Below are 17,714 nucleotides of genomic sequence, written 5' to 3'. Positions count from 1 at the left end.
CTTTCCGGTTCAACCATTTGGTTCGGATCACTTCACTCGTTGTGCCAAACTGATTGACAGTGGCATTGAATTCTCTTCCTATATCTACAGTACCTGACAACTTTTTGAGCAACTAATCTAGCATATTTTTCTATAAACTCTAATCCATGTTTCAGTGCTAATCCATCAGCGTATTCTAAAGGCATTTGCAAAAGCATAAGAAAGAAAGAAAATCATTATATTGTTGTTCCAATGAAGAGACTTAAGGAAACAATTTATTCCAGGAATACTCTATAAGGCATGAGAACCAGAATGTATTCAACTGATGAATTCTCACTTTGTCATTGGCGGGTCTTGGTTCAGTGCATCACTCCTGCTGTGGCTCAGTGAGCTCTCGGCACTAGAGGTAGGCCTACACTAAAATAAATCTGCAATATTTTATATTTATGGGGCAAAGACGGATTTCAGTCTGAATATTTTTAAAGTGAGGACGCTTTATTATACAAAGTTATCAGTAACAGTGTTCAATCTGCTCACGGGGTGATTTTTGCTATGGAAATATGCAAAGCACCTGTTAACTACAAACATTTTTAAAAGCTGTTAGCCTACATTATCCTAGCACTCCCGGTGAACACTAGCTCCCACTCGTATACCACAGAGGAGGAAAGAGGGGGTGCTCTGTAGTTGTCAACCCCCCTGCAGCTCCTACACTGTACTGCTCCGAAATACCAAACAATGTGATGTTGGTTTGACGTTTGATAAACATATACTTTGTTGTATGATCCACTCCACTCTATAGATAGGTGGTACTCTATACTCTCTGTACAGTAGGTGTGTGTTAATGTCCCTCTCTTCCTCTGCAGTTCTCCGACCACTCCCTCTCTGTAGCCCCTTGCAGTCTCATTACAGCCACTTTAGACAGCTAATTGGTGAATCACTCAATCAGTCAATTAGTAAATCATTCAATTAGACCCTGGAGGACAGGCAGTGGGATAAAAAGTATCCAATTTTCATACTTGAGTAAAAGTAAAGATACCTTAATAGAAAATGACTCAAGTAAAAGTGAAAATCACCCAGTAATATACTACATGAGTAAAAGTCTAAAAGTATTTGGTTTTAAATATATTTAAGTTTCAAAAGTAAATCTAATTGGTAAAATATACTTAAGTATCAAAAGTAAAACAAACGCTGTAAATCATTTAAAATTCCTTATATTACACAATCAGCACAATTTTCATGTTTTTTTTAAATTTACGGATAGCCAGGGGCGCACTTCAACAAACAACATAATTTACAAATTAAGGATATGTGTTTAGTGAGTCTGCCAGATCAGATGCAGTAGGGATGACCATGGTTGTTCTCTAGATACGTGTGTGAATTGGATCATTTCTCTTCCTGCTAAGCATTCAAAATGGAATGAGTACTTTTGGATGTCAGGGAAATATAAAATGTTCATAATGTATTTTCTTTAGGAATGTAGTAGAGTAAAAGTTGCCAAAAATATAAATAGCAAAGTAAAGTATAGTATAGATACCCAAAAAAACAACTTAAGTAGGACTTTCAATTATTTTTTACTTATGTTCCAACTGAGTGACCACTGAGGATAGGCCTCATGCAGAGTTTAAAATAAACTCAGCCAATCAATCAGCATTTCCATGTTTACCTTAAGAATTTAATCTCCGTGGGTATTGAATGATTCCGGTTTGTGTGAGACGGTGTCCCTCTCCTCTCCTCTCAGGGGCAGTTGGGATATGCAAAAAACGCATGTCCAATTCACACGCATATTAATACACACTTGTACATGTGTGAAATGGAGAAATATAAGCACCCACCAAATAATAAGAAAAATAGCTTTTGGTTTTGTTTTACATGTCGAGTTCATCTGTCGAGGGGATTTGTTGTTCTACATTGCCTCCCCAAATGACGACCCACTTTACTGCTTTGGAAAGCAGAGTTGCTACGTTACATAACGCTGTTTTATCAAGATGTGAGCGGGATAGTCTTAGTATTTTGTCTTTAAGATGAACTGCCAGAAAAAATGCCCGTGAATATAACTCTAGAAGATTTTTTTCTCCAAATCTGAGTGATACGTTATGCACCATAGCTGTTGTTCATCACGTTGTCTCATACATTTGCATTTTAAGCAAGTAGGAATGTCAAATGGATTGCCATAGTTTTGTTCTTTGCAATGTTAACTCTCCACTTACTGCCATCTACATGTCCTTTTATATTATCCTTGAATAAGACAGTATCTGCTTTCCTGTCCATCAGTAGATACACAGTATGTGCTGTATGTGTGTGTATACAGTAATGTGTGACTTTATGCTTATACACTGTTGTTTACATAATACATACTGTAGTGTAGGCTACATGTTGTACACATGCACAATTTCAGTGCATAACACCCACCACAGATTCCAGTCTCAGGTCAGCTATACTGTCCAGTATTCACTGGTCCCGTTTTAGCTTCATGTGGCCCCAACCGTGCATATAACCTACCTGCCACCTGGACAAAATCTCACATCTAACCTGCCATCTGATTTATCTCATATTTCTGGACCTGTTCATGCATGCTAAACAATCAGGGTTCTGAGGCATTTCTTAGCAGCTCCTCGGGGTGTTGTTTCACATGTACGCATCACATGGAAAGAGAAGCAGAGAGATCAAGATGGTCTTCCTGGTCTGAACCAAACATTGCACTCATTCGAAACAGACCAGAGAGGGAGATGGGTTACATTTTAAATTTGTATGGATGATGTAAATATTTGAAGCCAATTTCAAAATTTGATGCCAAAAGAGGCTGGATGTATTTTCCTGAGCTCAGAGATCAGCAATATATGTTGTACAGCAGCTTGAGTGCTGATGGATGTGTGTGCTTGTGTGTTGCTGATGGATGTGTGTGCTCGTGTGTTGCTGATGGGTGTGTGTGCTCGTGTGTTGAGCGGTTTTGTGAAAAATGTTTTTATGTGTGTGTACACAGAGGGTTCAACATGAAACGCAAAAGAGTTCTACCTGGAACAAAAAAGGGTTCTCCTATAGGGACAGCCGCAGAACCCTTTTGAAATCCCTTTTTTTCTGAGGGTAGAAACAAATAAAAAAGAGTGTATATGAGAAGAAAGGAAGAAAGTCAGAGTAATTGAACAGATAGATGGGAATGAGATAATGGGCGTGAGAGTTTGAAGTGAGAGAAGTAAAAGTAGGACACTGTGGTGAGTCTTTTAACATTAACTCATTAAGTTACTCACCAAGTTAATTGCCCACAATACATAAGCAATAAGGCATTGCAATTTCACCAGGCCCAAAGGTAACAACTACCTTTTAAGGAAGTGTCTTGCTCTTACCAGAATGTGGTCGTCACTAGTTACCACAATCACAAAGTCATAAATCCGCCTTTTTCTACAATTTATCTTCTTAAAATGTGGTTTTAAACCTAACCCTAACTGTAAACCTAACCTTAAACACACTGCTAATCTTATGCCTAACCCTAACCTTAAAAATAATATTTGTATGATTTATCCAATTTTGACTTTGTGGCTTGGGTAACTAGTGGAAACTGAATAATGCTGAGTTTCAGTTTTAGTACAGTTCAAGAGCATCAATAGTCAGCATGGAGCACCCAGAGTGATTTTAGCTCAGTGTTGTGGAGATGCTCTGGGGACCTCCAGCCATTCGCTTTCATTAAACGTCCCCTCATTACGCAGGACGTAATTGCATTGTAGCTCATTTAAGCCAGCATTAAATCATGTGAATGTGCTTGCACTGGGGGACATACACAGGAAAGTTATTCTACCAGACAGTGTATCCCACATACACTACATGACCAAAAGTATATGAACAGTTGCTCGTTGAACATTTAATTCCAAAATCACAGGCATTAATATGGAGTTGGTCCCCGCTATGCTGCTATAACAGCCTCCACTCTTCTGGGAAGGATTTCCACTAGATGTTTGTGTGGGGACTTGCTTCCAACATTGCTGCGGGAACTTGATTCCATTCAGCCACAAGAGCATTAGTGAGGTCGGCCATTGATTTTGGGCAATTAGGCCTGGCTTGCAGTTGGCGTTCCGATTCATCCCAAAGGTGTTCGGTGGTGTTGGGGTTAGGGCTCTGTGTAGGCCAGTCAAGTTCTTCCACACCGATCTCGACAAACCATTTCTGTATGGACCTCGCTTTGTGCACCGGGGCATTGTCATGCTGAAACAGGAAAGGACCTTCCCCAAACTGTTGCCACAAGTTGCAAGCACATAATTGTGTAGAATGTAATTGTATGCTGTAGCATTAAGATTTCCCTCACTGGAACTAGCCTGAACCACGAAGAACAGCCCCAGACCATTATTCCTCCTCCACCAAACTTTACAGTTGGCACTATGCATTTGGGCAGGTAGCGTTCTCCTGGCATCCACCAAACTCAGATTTGTCTGTCAGACTGGCAGATAGCAGCACCCACCTGTAGCACGCGCTCCAGCAGGTATACCTCTCTGGTCAGCCTCAAAACCAATTCTTCCTTTGGCCGCATCAACTTCCAGTTCTCTGCTGCCAATCACTGGAACGAACTACAAAAATCTCTGGAAACACTTATTTCCCACACTAGCTTTAAGCACCAGCTGTCAGAGCAGCTCACAGATTACTGCACCTGTACATAGCCCATCTATAATTTAGCCCAAACAACTACCGCTCACCCAACTGTATTTATTTATTTATTTTGCTCCTTTGCACCCCATTATTTCTATCTCTACCTTGCCCATTCTTCCACTGCAAATCTACCATTCCAGTATTTCACTTGATATATTGTATTTACTTCGCCACCATGGCCTTTTTTTTGTTGCCTTTACCTCATTTGCTCACATTGTATATAGACTTATTTTTCTACTGTATTATTGACTGTATGTTTGTTTTACTCCATGTGTAACTCTGTGTTGTTGTATGTGTCGAACTGCTTTGCTTTATCTTGGCCAGGTCGCAATTGTAAATGAGAACTTGTTCTCAACTTGCCTACCTGGTTAAATAAAGGTGAAATAAATAAAAAATATATCTTTTTTAAATAGCCGAATTCACTAGTTTGAAGGGGTGTCCACATACTTTTGTAAATATAGTATCTTTACTAGACTATATTAATATACTTTATTTACAGTATTGCCTTGAAGCTTCCTCAGATGGGACTGGAAGGATGAACTTTACAACTGAGATGAACTGTACATGCGACAAATACGAGAGATGCAGTACATAAATCCACAGAATAAACATATAGGTTAAAAGTAGATTTTTAAACTGACTGTCTTCTGTTCTTTCCCTGTGTTCCAGACACATTGAGAACTGGACTGGCCTGCAGACGCTGAAAGATGTGGACATGGAGCTGTACACTGGACTTCAGAGACTGTGAGTATAAACCTGGGAAGAGAGCAGGAACATAAACCATTTACATACTGATGGTGATCTGTGGTTGCTGCAGAGCCCAGAGTGAGCCCAGTGTTGATCTAGTTATGATAGCATACCATATGGATGTGAGACCATGGGCTGTTTCTTGGCCTGAAACATGCTATATGCAAGACATATTTAATGGTATGCAATGATCCTTATCTCACCACCCAGGAACATGGCACCAGGTCTGGTTGGCACACATACTCTATCAGCACTATTGACCACTAGCAGTTGCTTATGTTGCAGGCGTGTTTATTTGAATGCACTGCAGCCAGCCTAAAACAACAGGGCCTCCCTATGGCCCGTTTACACTGATCAAATAACGCAGGAATAGCGGCCAGGAAATGTAATTAAGTCCCTAAACACCCTGGCCTAAGCTAAACACTACAATAAGTCTCTTTTCATCCTCCCTGCTTTGCTGATTCCTTCCCCCCATGCCTACTACCCACCCTCCGACATCCTGGTCAGACATCCTGGTCAGACATCCTGGTCAGACATCCTGGTCCCTCTGAACCTGTGGGGAACACTTCCCTCTAGGAAGTCTCCCCCAGTTTCCCCCAGTCTCCTCCAGGCTCACTCAGTTTCCCCCAGTCTGCCTGAGCTTCCACCAGTGTCCCTCAGCCTCCCTCAAACTCCTTCAGCCTCCCCCAGTCTAAACACTGGTCCTATTAGGGGACACCCAAAGCAGTTGAACAAGGCTGATTAACAGCTCCTCTCATTAACATCAGGCTCACCTGGAGTGGGCTCTGGCTCCTCTGCTCCCTCCCTCCCTCCCTCCCTCGCTCTCCTCCAGCAGCAGCCAGGGTTAGATGATAGGGATGACTCACCAGGTAGTGTGCTGCACAGGCAGACCGGAGCAGGAGCTGCTCTGGGCACACGCTGGGTCAGCAATACGGGCCTCAGAGCCTCAGCCAGCCCACCTCACTGATTAATATTTAAGTACAAGCCACAGGGGGACATGTGACACATACGCCTGTGTTGGCCTTGTTAAATCCTTCACTCCCAGGTCCTGATGTGTCTGACATTGACCACACTGTATTACCCACTGGGCTGCCCTTGTTTAAGCCAAATTCAATATGGGGGAATAAATGTCTTAACATGCCTATTTATGCTTACCAAACACCCAGTGTTACAGTTTCACATCACTGTTAGCCATACTGTATGATGCCATCAGGACTGTTCTGATGTAATCATTATCTCTCAGGTGGATTCTACTGAAAACAGCAGACTGTTCAATGCAAATAAACAGCTTGCAGATGCCTAAAATAAAAAATGCATTCAATATACATAATTGATCTCAGCTAAGGAGAGAGAGAGAAGATGCAGGCTCTTGATACTATTCTGACTATAATGATGCCCCGTGTGGAGGGAGAAGAGCAGGGGAGACAGGCTGGAAGATAAGATTAGATGGCTTTTAGAATTCTTCAATCTTCTTCAATCTGGCGACCCAAATGTCGCCAATTGCAGGCAATGATCTGACTGGTTAGCTTGGCCGGTAGCGGACCTGGCAATGATCGGACTGGTTAGCTTGACCGGTAGCGGGACTGGCAATGATCTGACTGGTTAGCTTGTCCGGTAGTGGATCTGGCAATGATTTGACTGGTTAGCTTGTCTGGTAGCGGATCTGGCAATGATTTGACTGGTTAGCTTGACCGGTAGCGGGACTGGCAATGATCTGACTGGTTAGCTTGTCCGGTAGTGGATCTGGCAATGATTTGACTGGTTAGCTTGTCCGGTAGTGGATCTGGCAATGATTTGACTGGTTAGCTTGTCCGGTAGTGGATCTGGCAATGATCTGACTGGTCAGCTTGGCTGGTAGCGGGCCTAGCAATGATCTAACTGGTTAGCTTGTCCGGTAGTGGATCTGGCAATGATCTGACTGGTTAGCTTGTCCGGTAGCGGATCTGGCAATGATCTGACTGGTCAGCTTGGCTGGTAGCGGGCCTAGCAATGATCTAACTGGTTAGCTTGTCCGGTAGCGGATCTGGCAATGATCTGACTGGTTAGCTTGTCCGGTAGCGGATCTGGCAATGATCTGACTGGTTAGCTTGTCCGGTAGCGGATCTGGCAATGATCTGACTGGTTAGCTTGGCCGGTGTAAAATTCAGTTAAGAGCCCAAAATATTCCCTCACACACTCCCAGTGCACTGCTTTCACAGCCCATTATTAACTGTAAATGATGCATTTATGAAGACCTGTCTTCGACCAATCAGCAGACAGTTGCTGTTTCTGTGAAGCATGTGCGACCTGAGTGCCTACATCTTAGTGTGGGTGTAGCCACGCTACACTGAAAAACCCTGGTTTCCATGGACACACTGGCAGGAATATGTCGGTGGTTATAATTGTGGAATAGCATTTTATTTTTCTTCATGCTTACTTTATCCATAAACGTAGGAGGAAAGATCTGTTAGTATCAACAATAGTAACCTTGAGTGAATCGTTTTTTCCCCTTTATGCTAAACATCTCACCAAAGTAAATTGACACGATCTCATGCCTGTGTATAATTATTTCCATATGTGTAACTTTCAGTAAACTGTTTACATGCCTTACGTGTGTGTGTCACTGTGTGTCTCTTCCAGAACAATCATGAACGGCAACCTGCGAGGTATCCAGGCCAGAGCCTTCTCCCAGAACACCCACCTGCGCTACATGTGAGTGGTGTTACTGTTACCTCATTCTCTCTCTCTCTAGGCTGACTGGTAAACACAAATGAGAACATTCATCCCCTCATCTTTTTTACAATTATTTTTGGCAGACTGCATTGTTCACAGTTCACCGCCGTCTGACTGTGCACACTGACTGACTGATCTTCATTCAACAGTGACATATTCAGATTGACTATGTCACATATTTACCAAAGCAAGCAGAGTTTAGTTTAGCACAAGCTTGGGAGCGTCATGACAGAGCAGCCATTTCCACTGTAATCCTGATTGTTTATATGCCGGCATCCAGTTCCACACGAGACCCACAAACCATTCTAGCTCTCTCCCTGTGACCCTGTCCCATCCCAGGCATACATTATCCTAACATACATCATTCACCCAGATCAACCTCCTCTTTAGGGAAATAAGCATGTTCCTTCTGCAGTGATATGCCAGTTCAGCTACAGTGCCTGGGTCTTCTTCCTGGTGCTTCACATACGGCTGAACACACACAGTTCCACCATGTTATGTTTGCTGCGTCTGTTCATAATGATTAGATTAGAGAGTTTAATAGGCACATGTACAGGGTTGCAGATGTAATTATATGGTACAGTGAAATTCTTAAGCTTCAAGCTCCAACAATTCAGCACAAAGTGAAATAAAAATACAAAAATATAATAAAAATAGATAATAATACAAATTTGAGTATATACATATTGACAACTGTACAATGGTAAATGTCCATTGGGGTGGGGGCGCAGGTGGCTTACTAGTGGTGACTATTCAGTGTGATAATGTCCACTGGAGCGGGGCAGGGTAAACCCCCCCCCCCTCCCCCCCTGGAGGTGGGAGAGGGGAAATGTTCATCGGGGAAGAGGAGTGGGGGGATAGGAAGTCCGACGGGTTTGTTCAGCAGCCTGATGGTCTGTTGGTCGGGGGGTGGAAGCTATTGGCCAGTCTTACAGTTTTTGCAATGATACTCCTATACTGCCCGCATCTGAGTGATGGAAACGGAAAGAACAGGACATTACTCAGGTGGCTGGGGTTTCTGGTGAACTTCTTGGCCTTCCTGCGACACCTGGTGTTGTACGTGTCCTGGAGGGTAGGCATTGTGTACCCAATGGTACGTTCGGCTGAGTATACCACACTCTGTAGCGCCTTGCAGTCCACGGCGGTGGAGTTGCCGTACCAGGCTGTGATGCAGCTTGACAGTATGCTCTCGATGGTGCTCCTGTAGAACACTGATTCCTTCCCCCCAGGCCGAATTTCTTCAGCATCCTGAGATTGAAGAGTTGCTGTCATGCCTTCTTCACCATGGTGTCCGTGTGGTTTGACTATTTCAGCTCAGAGGAGATGTGTACGCCGAGGAACTTATAGTTTTTGAACGCCTTTACTAGAGGTCGACCGATTAATTGGAATGGCCGATTAATTAGGGCCGACTTCAAGTTTTCATACCAATCGTAAATCGGTATTTTTGGACACCGATTTGGCCTATTTTATTTTAATATAATTTTTTACACCTTTATGTAACTAGCCAAGTCAGTTAAACTTCTTAAGGATGACGCAGAATATAGTTCCCATGAAGGAACATCAATCAGCGGAAATTTCAGAGAGACACCTATAGTTTTTGATAAAACTCAAACTTTCATTAAAACACACATTCCAGGTATTGAATTAAAGCTACACTCGTTGTGAATCTATCCACCAAGTCAGATTTGTAAAATGCTTTTCGGCGAAAGCATGAGAAGCTATTATCTGATAGCATGCACCCCCAAAATACTACAACGCCACTTAAAACGACAGATTTTGCGGTAGCCAGCGCTACCCAAAACGCAGAAATAAAATATAAAACATTCATTACCTTTGACGAGCTTCTTTCTTGGCACTCCTAGATGTCCCATAAACATCACTATTGGGTCTTTTTTTCGATTAAATCGGTCCATATATAGCCTAGATATCGATCTATGAAGACTGTGTAATCAAGGAAAAAACTGAGTTTGATAACGCAACGTCATTTTTTAAAATTAAAAAAGTCGACGATAAACTTTCACAAAACACTTCGAAATACTTTTGTAATGCAACTTTAGGTATTAGTAAACGTTAAAAATCTATCAAAATTATCACGGAGCGATGTATATTCAATAGCTCCACATTCTGATATCATGTCCAAATATTTCTCAACCAAAACATCCGGTCGGAGACCGGAAAAAATGCGCTGCCTTGTTACGGTTTGACCAAGAAACAAATCCGAGACAAATGACAAGACTGTTGACATCGTGTGGAAGCTGTAGGTATTGCAACCTCGGCCCCATTTAATGTGGGTCACGTTTAACAAAGGGTTGAAGTGGCGCATGGATATATTTTCCCATTTTCAGTGATCAGATTTTTCTGCACTTTTCGATGAAACACACGTTCTGTTATAGTCACAGCCGTGATTTAACCAGTTTTAGAAACGTCTGAGTGTTTTCTATCCACACATACTAATCATATGCATATACTATATTCCTGGCATGAGTAGCAGGGCGCTGAAATGTTGCGCAATTTTTAACAAAAAGCTGCGAAAATGCGCATGATCCTTAACAGGTTTTAAGAACACATTCTTATTTTCAATGACGGCCTAGGAACGGTGGGTTAACTGCCTTGTTCAGGGGCAGAACGACCGATTTTTACCTTGTCAGCTCCGGATTCAATCTTGCAACCTTACGGTTAACTAGTCCAACGCTCTAACCACCTGCCTCTCATTGCACTCCACTAGGAGCCTGCCTGTTACGCGAATGCAGTAGAAGCCAAGGTAAGTTGCTAGCTAGCATTAAACTTATCTTATAAAAAACAATCAATCAATCATAATCACTAGTTAACTACACATGGTTGATGATATTACTAGTTTATCTAGCGTGTCCTGCGTTGCATATAATCGATGCAACGCAGGGGGATGATTTAACAAAAGCGCATTTATGAAACAAGCACAATCGTTCCATGACTGTACCTAACCATAAACACCAATGCCTTTCTTAAAATCAATACACAGAAGTATGTATTTTTAAACCTGCATATTTCGCTAAAAGAAATCCAGGTTAGCAGGCAATATTAACCAGGGGAAATTGTGTCACTTCTCTTGCGTTCATTGCACGCAGAGTCAGGGTATATGCAACAGTTTGGGCAGCCTGGCTCATTGCAAACTAATTAGCCAGACTTTTAAGTAATTATGACATAACATTGAAGGTTGTACAATGTAACAGGAATATTTAGACTTATGGATGGCATCCGTTAGATAAAATACGGAACGGTTTCGTATTTCACTGAAATAATAAACGTTTTGTTTTCGAAATGATAGTTCTGGATTCGACCATATTAATGACCAAAGGCTCATATTTCTGTGTGTTATGTTATAATTAAGTCTATGATTTGATATTTGATAGAGCAGTCTGACTGAGCGATGGTAGGCAGCAGCAGGCTCATAATAATTCATTCAAACAGCACTTTCGTGCATTTTGCCAGCAGCTCTTCGCAAGCACAGCGCTGTTTATGACTTCAAGCCTATCAACTCCCGAGATTAGGCTGGTGTAACCGATGTGAAATGGCTAGCTAGTTAGCGGGGTGCCCGCTAATAGCGTTTCAAACGTCACTCGCTCTGATACTTGGAGTGGTCGTTCCCCTTGCTCTGCATGGGTAACGCTGCTTCGAGGGTGCTCTTTGTCGATGTGTTCCTGGTTCGAGCCCAGGTAGGAGCGAGGAGAGGGACGAAACCTATACTGTTACACTGGCAATACTAAAGTGCCTATAAGAACATCCAATAGTCAAAGGTATATGAAATACAAAATGGTATAGAGAGAAATAGTCCTATAAATACTATATTAACTACAACCTAAAACCTCTTACCTTGGAATATTGAAATCTCATGTTAAAACGAACCACCAACTTTCATATGTTCTCATGTTCTGAGCAAGGAACTTAAACGTTAGCTTTTTTACATGGCACATATTGCACTTACTTTCTTGTCCAACACTTTGTTTTTGCATTATTTAAACCAAATTGAACATGTTTCATTATTTATTTCAGGCTAAATAGATTTTTATTGATGTATTATATTAAGTTAAAAATAAGTGTTCATTCAGTATTGTTGTAATTGTCATTATTACAAATACATTTTAAAAATCGGGCGATTAATCGGTATCGGCTTTTTTGGTCCTCCAATAATCGGAATCAGTATCGACGTTGAAAAATCATAATCGGTCAACCTCTAGTCTCAACGTCCATTGATGAGGATGGGGGCATGCCCAGCCTGGTTCCTCCTGAAGTTTACAATCAGCTCCTTTGTTTTTCTGATGTTAAGGGAGAGGCTGTTTACCTGGAACCAAACCGTCAGGGTGCCTACCTCCTCCTTGTAGGCCGTCTCGTCGTTGTTGGTAATCAGCCCTACTATTGTTGTGTCATCAGCTAACTTGATTATGGCGTTGGAACTGTGTGAGGCAGTCAGAGGACAAACCATTCACAGAGACAAACATATCTTTCCAACAGATAAGATCTAAACCAGGACAGAACTTGTAGCCCTTCTTACATCAGCTGATACCTCAAAGTGTTGTACAGAAACCCAGCCTATAACCCCAAACAGCAAGCAATGCAGGTGTAGAAGCACGGTGGATAGGATAAACTCCCTAGAAAGGCCATAACCTACGAAGAAACCCGTAGAGGAAACAGGTTATGGTGGTGGCCAGTCCTCTTCTGGCTGTGCCGAGTGGAGATTATAACAGAACATGGACAAGATGTTCAAATGTTCATAGATGACCAGCAGGGTCAAATAATAATAATCACATAGCCGATCATTCAGAGTATCTCTACTACTCCTGCTGTCTCTGGAGAGATGAAAACAGCAGGTCTGGGACAGGTAGCATGTCCGGTGAACAGGTCAGGGTTCCTTAGCCGCATGCAGAACAGTTGAAGCTGGAGCAGCAGTCCGGCCAGGTGGACTTGGGACTGGCAAGGAGTCATCAGGCCAGGTAGTCCTGAGGCATGGTCCTAGGGCTCAGGTCCTCCGAGAGAGAGAAAGAAAGAATTAGAGAGAGCATACTTAAATTCACACAGGACACCGGATAAGACAGGAGACATACTCCAGATATAAAAGATTGACCCTAGCCCCCGACACATAAACTACTGCAGCATAAATACTGGAGGCTGAGACAGGAGGGGTCGGGAGACACTGTGGCCCCGTCCGACGATACCCCCGGACAGGGCCAAACAGGCAGGATATAATCCCACCCACTTTGCCAAAGCACAGCCCACACCACTAGAAGGATATCTTCAACCACCCACTTACCATCCTGAGACAAGGTCGAGTATAGCCCACAAAGATCTCCGCCACAGCACAAGCCAAGGGGGGGGGGGCAACCCAGACAGGAATATCACATCAGTGACTCAACCCACTCAAGTGACGCACCCATCCTAGGGACGGCATGAAAGAGCACCAGTAAGCCAGTGACTCAGCCCCTGTAATAGGGTTAGAGGCAGAGAATCCCGGTGGAGAGAGGAGAACTTGCCAAGCAGAGACAGCAAGGGCGGTTCGTTGCTCCAGTGCCTTTCCGTTCACCTTCACACTCCTAGGCCAGACTACACTCAATCATAGGACCTACTGAAGTGATGAGTCTTCTATAAAGACTTAAAAGTTGAGACCGAGTCTGTGTCTCTTACATGGGTAGGGAGACCATTCCATAAAAATTGAGCTCTATAGGAGAAAGCCCTGCATCCAGCTGTTTGCTTAGAAATTCTAGAGACAGTTAGGAGGCCTGCGTCCTGTGACCGTAGCGTACGTGTAGGTATGTAGGTATGTACGGCAGGACCAAATCAGAGAGATAGGTAGGAGCAAGCCCATGTAATGCTTTGTAGGTTAGCAGTAAAACCTTGAAATCAGCCCTTGCCTTTACAGGAAGCCAGTGTAGAGAGGCTAGCACTGGAGTAATGTGATCACATTTTTTGTGCAGCCATGTTTAGCACTAACAGAAGTTTATTTTGTGCTTTGTCTGGGTAGCCGGAAAGTAGAGCATTGCAGTAGTCTAACCTAGAAGTGACAAAAGCATGGATTCATTTTTCTGCATTTTGTGGGCAGAAAGTTTGGGATTTTTGCAATGTTACGTAGATGGAAAAAAGCTGTCCTTGAAACAGTCTTGATATGTTCGTCAAAAGAGAGATCAGGGTCCAGAGTAACGTGGAGGTCCTTCACAGTTTTGTTTGAGACGACTGTATAACCTTCAAGATTAATTGTCAGAATCAACAGAAGATCATTTTGTTTCTTGGCACCTAGAACAAGCATCTCTGTTTTGTCCGAGTTTATAGGTAGAACATTTGCAGCCATCCACTTCCTTATGTCTGAAACAAAGGCTTCCAGCTAGGGCACTTTTGGGACTTCACCGTGTTTCATTGACATGTACAGCTGTGTGTCATCTGCATAGCAGTGAAAGTTAACATTATGTTTCCAAATTACATCAGCAAGATGTAAAATATATAGTGAAAACAATAGTGGTCCTAAAACGGAACCTTGAGGAACACCAAAAGGTACACTTGATTTGTCAGAGGACAAACCATCCACAGAGACAAACTGATATCTTTCCAACAGATAAGATCTAAACCAGGCCAGAACTTGTCCGTGTAGACCAATTTGGGTTTCCAGTCTCTCCAAAAGAATGTGGTGATCGATGGTATCAAAAGCAGCACTAAGGTCTAAGAGCATGAGGACAGATGCAGAGCCTCAGTCTGACGCCATTAAAAGGTCATTTACCACCTTCACAAGTGCAGTCTCAATGCTATGATGGGGTCTAAAACCAGACTGAAGAGTTTCATATACATTGTTTGTCTTCAGGAAGGCAGTGAGTTGCTGTACAACAGTTTTTTCAAAAACGTTTGAGAGGAATGGGAGATTCCATATAGGCCGATAGCTTTTCATATTTTCTGGGTCAAGGTTTGGCTTTTTCAAGAGAGGCTTTATTACTGCCACTTTTAGTGAGTTTGGTACACATCCGATGGATAGAGAGCTATATTTTATGTTCAACATAGGAGGGCCAAGCACAGGAAACAGCTCTTTCAGTAGTTTAGTTGGAATAGGGTCCAGTATGCAGCTTGAAGGTTTAGAGGCCATGATTATTTTCATCATTGTGTCAAGAGATATAGTACTCAAACACTTGAGTGTCTCCCTTGTTCCTAGGTCCTGGCAGAGTTGTGCAGACTCAGGACAACTGAGTTTTGGAGGAATACGCAGATTTAAAGAGGAGTCCGTAATTTGTTTTCTAATGATCATGATCTTTTCCTCAAAGAAGTTCTTGAATTTATCACAGCTGAAGTGAAAGCCATCCTCTCTTGGGGAATGCTGCTTTTTAGTTAGCTTTGCGACAGTATCAAAAAGACATTTGGGATTGTTCTTGTTTTCCTCAATTAAGTTGGAAAAATAGGATGATTGAGCAGGAGTGAAAGCTCTTCGATACTGCACGGTACTGTTTTTCCAAGCTGTATTTATTTATTTTATTTAACCTTTATTTAACCAGGAAGGGCTCATTGAGATTAAAATCTCTTTTTAAAGAGCGCCCTGGCCAAAATAGGCAGCACCAAGTCATTACAAAAAAATTACAGACAGACAACATGAAAAACTACAAGTAATCTAGTAAAAACCATTGAATTGTAAGAGAACCATTGAATTGCAAGAGTCTAAAACAGCAAATTAAAGACATTGACAGGTCAAGGAATCAGCCTCAAAATGCTTCATCAGTGATTTAAAAACACCAATCGGGACAAGTTCTTCCAGTTTAAAAGTATTTTGTAAGGTGTTCCAAGACGATGGAGCTGAGTACATAAAAGCCCTTTTACCAAATTCAGTTCAAACATTTGGAACAGTTAGCAGGATAAAGTCCAGCGAACGAAGAGAGTACCCACCATATTTCTGAACAATAAAAATACACAAATAAAAAGGTAGTAAACCCAAAATGGCTTTGTAAATAAAAGTATACCAGTGACTGAGCCTACGAGTGACTAGAGAAGGCCAGCCAACCCTGGTATACAAAGTGCAGTGGTGCGTAAGGGTTTTGCAGTTTAAAATAAATCTCAATGTGCCATGGTAAAAAGTGTGAATTGATCTCAAACACTGAGCGGAAGCATTCCTATATAAAATATCCCCATAGTCTAGTAAAGACATGCATGTAGCTGATACTAGCCTCCTTCTGGCTTCAAAAGAAAAACAGACCTTATTCCTAAAATAAAATCACAATTTCAGCTTCATTTTTTTTGTAAGTGTTGAATATGCAATGTAAAATTCCAAGATATTTATATGAGGTTACAACCTCAATCTCCTTGCCCTGACAGGTAGCAATAGGTGAAAGGTTCAGAGGTCTATTTCTTGCATTAGAAAACACCATTAGTTTAGTTTTGTCAGTATTGAGGATAAGCTCCAATTGACACAAGGTATGTTGAACAGTATAAAAGCTGTTTGCATGTTCTGGAAAGCTTTTGTAAGAGACGAGGCACAACAGTAAATAACAGTATCATCAGCATTAATATTAAGTTGTGCATTTTGGACATTTTTGTCTAAATCATTTATATAAATAGTGAATAAGAGAGGACCAAGTACAGAGCCTTGGGGCACACCATTCAAGACAGACAATTTGACAGTCATAAGCCCATCAAATTGAGTGCACTGAGTTTTATCAGACAGATAGTTAGCAAACCATGCAACTGCATGCTCCGAAAGACCTACACTCGACAATCTCTGCCTTAGTATAGCATGATCAGCTGTATCAAAAGCCTTAGAGAAATCAATAAAAAGTGAGACACAGTGCTGTTGTTTGTCAATGGCTTCAGTGATATCATTTAAAACCTTCATGGCTGCTGTAATTGTGCTATGCTTCTTCCTGAAGCCCGATTGGTACATTGATAAAATAGAGTTAGTAAATCAAAACTCTTTCAGCTGTTCACTTACAAGAGTTTCAAATATTTTTACCAGGGGTGACAGCTTTGAGATTGGCCGATAGTTATTTAGAATAGTTGGATCTCCCCTTTTAAAAGTGGTAGGACAAATGCTGATTCCCAGATCTTTGGAATTTCATTACATTCCAGGGTTAGATTGAACAGAGATTTAAGTGGTTCAGCTATGAAATCAGCTGCCAGATTTAAAAAGATCAGGACCTGCAGGCTTTCTCTGATCTAAGGATTTCAAGGGCTTTATGTACCACCTGCACTGAGAATGGCAAAAAGCTAAAAGTTTGACCAGCTCTCACTGGTTCATCCACACAGGGTTGTACAGAGACAGAGGACACTGAATCAAACAGCCTACCAGATGATACAAAGTGCTTATTGAAACAATTCAGCATTTCAGTTTTGTCATATATAGCAACAGAGTCCTTCAAAACACATGACGGTAATTCATTAACATTACTGTTACCAGACATATACTTAATAGCCTTCCAAAACTTTCTAGGGTCATTCAGGTTATCAGTGGTAACAGACATAAAATATTCAGACTTGGCCTTCCTGAGAAGAAAATAAAACGCCTAAAAATAAGCCAATCAGCATCAGAACATGATTTCCTTGCTTTAGCTAGATTACGGTCGTGAATAATACAAGACAGCTCAGAAGAAAACCATGGATTATCCCGCCTTTTAACCCTGAACCTGCGGAATGGGGCATGTTTGTTTACTATT

General features: G+C 41.9%; 1 protein-coding gene across 2 annotated transcripts in view; it reads left to right on the top strand.

The window, feature by feature from the left end:
• LOC115109280 (NT-3 growth factor receptor-like) overlaps positions 1–17,714 on the top strand; it is a 327,886-nt gene that overhangs the window by 51,777 nt on the left and 258,395 nt on the right. For both annotated transcript variants that reach the window (XM_029634027.2, XM_029634025.2), the window contains exons 2-3: positions 5,281–5,355; positions 7,978–8,049. In XM_029634027.2, coding sequence (XP_029489887.1) covers positions 5,281–5,355; positions 7,978–8,049 — 147 coding nt within the window. The remainder of the gene's footprint in view (positions 1–5,280; positions 5,356–7,977; positions 8,050–17,714) is intronic.

This window comes from Oncorhynchus nerka, linkage group LG25 (assembly GCF_034236695.1).
Source record: "Oncorhynchus nerka isolate Pitt River linkage group LG25, Oner_Uvic_2.0, whole genome shotgun sequence".
Lineage (NCBI taxonomy): Eukaryota > Metazoa > Chordata > Actinopteri > Salmoniformes > Salmonidae > Oncorhynchus > Oncorhynchus nerka.
This window is presented reverse-complemented; position numbering and strand designations above follow the sequence as displayed.